The 4179-nt window shown below is 49.5% G+C and overlaps 1 protein-coding gene across 1 annotated transcript; it reads left to right on the forward strand.

The window, feature by feature from the left end:
- Positions 1 to 670: 670 nt before the first annotated feature.
- LOC126696292 (uncharacterized) lies at positions 671 to 2575 on the forward strand. The gene is made up of 2 exons (XM_050393055.1): positions 671 to 1447; positions 1943 to 2575. The coding sequence occupies exons 1-2, from the start codon at positions 671 to 673 to the stop codon at positions 2573 to 2575; spliced, it is 1410 nt and encodes a 469-aa protein (XP_050249012.1).
- The last annotated feature ends 1604 nt before the right edge of the window (positions 2576 to 4179 follow it).

Genomic DNA, 4179 nt, shown 5'->3' on the forward strand with positions numbered 1-4179 from the left:
CACTAAAGATGCGCTGTTAGCCTGAGAAGAGAGGCCAAGGAAAAGAGAGACGCAGGAAGACACTCGGTAGGATTAAGGCCGAAAGAAGGCAAGAGCAGGAGACCGAAGGGACGAGAGGCGCCCTAAGCCCCTGGGAGGAAGATTCACGAGCTTCACTCCGTTGACAGCTTCAATAGATCAAGTCCTTATGCAAATCAAGGACGAGGAGGCTCTGACGTTCTCGAGAAAGCTAAAGAGTAATCCCAACAAACATTTCAGGGATAAGTATTGCCGTTTCCACCGCGACCATGGTCACGATACGGCTGATTGCTATGACCTCAAGCAGTAGATTGAGGCCCTTATCAGACAAGGAAAACTGTAGAAGTTCATTAGCAAGGAGAAAGCGGATCCACCTGCACAAGACCAACACCCCCGACGAGATAATGAGCGACCAAGGCCCCCGATAGGGGACATAAGGATGATCGTAGGAGGAACGGCTGTCGCCGGGTCATCCAAGAAGGCCCACAAGACCTACCTTCGGATGGTACAAAATGTTCAGTTGACGGGAGTTGTGCCGAAAGTAGCACGAAGAGAAGTCCCTATAATCGGGTTCTCAGAAGAGGACGCATGACGCTTTCACCATCCACATGACGATGCGCTCGTCGTCAGCTTGCGGGTAGAAGACTACAACATGCACCGGGTGTTGGTCGATAATGGCAGTTCAGTAGATATTTTATACTACTCAGCGTTCCAGCAGATGAGGATTGACAGGGAGCGATTGTTTCCAACAAATGCCCCGCTCGTTGGCTTCGGAGGGAGCCGGGTATTCCCCCTGGGCGCGGTCACATTGTCAGTGATAGTAGGCGATTACCCTCAGCAGATAATCAAGGACGTGACATTCTTGGTGGTCAATTGCTCGTCTGCCTACAACACTATCCTCGGACGACCCACGCTCAATTCATGGAAGGCAGAAACTTCCACCTACCATTTGATGATTAAGTTCCTGACTAACTACGGAGTAGGGGAGCTGCGCGGAAGTCAGATGGCCGCGTGCGAATGCTATGTAGCCATGATGGAAATGAAGGATCAGGTTCAGACTTTAAGCATAGAAGAGCACCGGACGGTAACGGAGCTAGTAGAGAAGTTAGAAGAGATATCCCTTGACAGTTTCGATCTTGGCCGAACGACCAAAATTGGAACACTCACTAACCCCGCGATCCGTCAGGAGCTCATAACCTTCCTTAGAGGCAATCGAGACGTATTCACCTGGGGTCATGAAGATATGCTAGGAATAGACCTTTTAGTCATGGTGCACAGGTTGAACGTATCGCCCGCCTTTCCACCTATCCGACAAAAGAAGAGAGTGTTCGCCCCCAAACGAGACCGAGCCATAGCAGAAGAAGTCCGAAAGCTACAGAAAGCGAGCTTCATTAGGGAAGTATACTATCCCGACTGGCTAGCGAACTTGGTAATGGTAAAAAAAGCTAGGGGGAAATGGCGGATGTGTGTGGACTTCACCAACCTTAACAAATCTTGCCCCAAAGATAGCTACCCCCTCCCAAGGGTCGACGTCCTAGTAGACTCAATAGCCCAACACCAATTCCTGAGCTTCATGGACGCTTTCTCAGGGTACAGCCAAATCCGAATGCATGAAGCTGATCAGGAAAAAACTTCATTCGTGACCAGCCAGGGCCTCTTCTGTTACAAAGTGATGCCCTTCGGCCTGAAAAACGCAGGCGCAACATACCAGAGGCTTATGAACAAAATGTTCGCACAACAGATTGGGAGGAATGTCCAGGTCTACGTTGACGATATGCTAGTAAAAAGCCAGAGGGAGGAAGATCATCTGGAAGATCTCAAAGAAACATTCAACACCCTTCGCTCCTACAACATGAAGCTCAATCCAGGAAAATATGCCTTTGGAGTGACGGCGGGAAAATTCCTAGGATTTATGGTGTCCCAGAGGGGGATCGAGGCAAACCCGGACAAGATCCGGGCCATTATGGAGATGGCGCCACCAAGGAATGTGAAGGAGGTGCAAAGCCTGAACGGAAAAATAGCGGCACTAAATAGGTTCGTGTCAAGGGCGACGGACAAGTGTTTGCCCTTCTTCCGAATGCTGAAGAGATCATTCGAGTGGACCTTCGAATGCCAGCAAGCGTTCAAGGAGTTGAAGGCTTATCTCTCCTCCCCACCACTGCTGAGCTCGTCAAAGCCAGGAGAAGAGCTTTTTCTCTATCTAGCCGTCTCCCTCGTAGCCGTTAGTGCTGCCTTAGTCAGAGAAGAAGAGAAAGTACAAAAGCCCATATACTACACAAGCAGAGCGCTTCGCGGTGCTGAAGAAAGATACTCGCCCATGGAGAAACTTGCCTTTGCATTAGTTACGGCGGCCCGCAAGCTCAAACCGTACTTTCAAGCCCATACGGTGAACGTCCTGACTGATAAGCCCTTACGACGAGCGATGAGCAATCTTGAGGCTATTGGTCGATTGGCATTATGGGCTATAGAACTAAGTGAATTCGATATCCAGTACCGCCCATGTACCACTATCAAGGGACAGATCGTCGCAGATTTTCATAGCCAAATTCACTCATGACGAAGATAAGGGGGCAGAAGAGTCCCCTCATTGGAGCATATATACGGACGGGTCGTCCAACAGACAAGCCGGATGAGCTGGCATCGTGCTACTATTGCCCGAAGGAGACACCATTGAATGTATGGTCTGTCTCGACTTCCCTACTACTAACAATGAATCAGAATATGAAGCGTTGATAGCAGGACTGGACCTCACTAAAGCCGCAGGAGCTACAAGGGTAGTCATATACTGTGACTCTCAGGTTATTACTAACCAAATAAATGGAGACTACAAATGCAAGGGCGAAAGGATGAAAAGGTACCTTGATCAAATAAGGGCGAGAATGGACGACCTAGAAGCCAAGATCGTCTAAATTCCCAGAGGAGAAAACGAGTGAGCAGATCGCCTCGCAAAGGCCGCTTCAGCAGAACATATGGTCATCCCTGGTAATGTACTCTCTTTTGTTCAGCTTTCTCCGCTAATAGACCCCAGCAACGTGCAGGAAATAGGCTCTGACAGTAGCTGGACCGTGCCGTTAATGTCATACTTGAAAGACAGGGTATTACCGGACGGAAAGGAGGCTGTAAGAAAACTGAAGGTCCAGGCGGTAAGGTTCGTCCGAATAAAAGACGTCCTGTACAAAAGAGGCTTCTCCTGACCATATCTGAGATGCTTGGATACGGAAGAGGCAGACTACGTCATGAGAGAGGTACATGAAGGAATCTGTGGTAACCATTCAGGGTCTAAATCATTGGTACACAAGCTTGTACGAGCGGGATACTATTGGCCCACCATGTAGAAGGACGCCGAAGCCTATGTCAGGGCCTGTGACAAATGCCAAAGGTTCAGCAATATTATTAGACAACCAACCGAAGAGATGACCCCGATGACGGCCTCATGGCTGTTCGCATAATGGGGGTTAGATATTATGGGACCATTCCCTACAGCAGTACGACAGCTGAAGTTCCTGGTGGTGGGCATTGACTATTTCACAAAATGGGTGGAAGCTGAAACTTTGGCCACAATTACAGAGAAGAACGTGCGAAGCTTCGTTTAGAGATGCATCATATGCAGGTTTGGCATTCCTAGAGTCTTTGTCTAGGACAACGGGAGGCAGTTCGACAACGACCTCTTTCGGGATTTTTGCTCGCAGTTAGGAATAAAGAACCACTACTCCTCCCCCGCCCACCCTCAAGCTAATGGCCAGGTCGAAGTCACGAATCGATCCTTGCTCAAGATTATTAAGACTCGGCTCGAGGGGTAAAGGGTATATGGCCTGAAGAATTGCCAAGCATACTATGGGCATACAGGACGACGGCAAGGAGACCCACAGGAGAGACACCATTCCGACTGACGTATGGAGGCGAAGTGGTCATCCCGGCCGAAGTTGGGCTCACGAGCTACAGGGTGCATAACCATGATGAGAACAAAAACGACGAGACTATGCAACTACAGCTCGACCTAGTGGACGAGATCAGAGCAACAGTAGAACAGAGGCTCGCTAGGTACCAGGACCGCATGGCCAAATACTACAACTCTCGGGTCCGACACAGAGACTTCCAAGTTTGAGACCTTGTTCTTAGAAAGGTCATGGGCGCCGCTAGGGACCCTACCCAAGGGAAACT

Source organism: Quercus robur, chromosome 8, assembly GCF_932294415.1.
Source record: "Quercus robur chromosome 8, dhQueRobu3.1, whole genome shotgun sequence".
NCBI lineage: Eukaryota > Viridiplantae > Streptophyta > Magnoliopsida > Fagales > Fagaceae > Quercus > Quercus robur.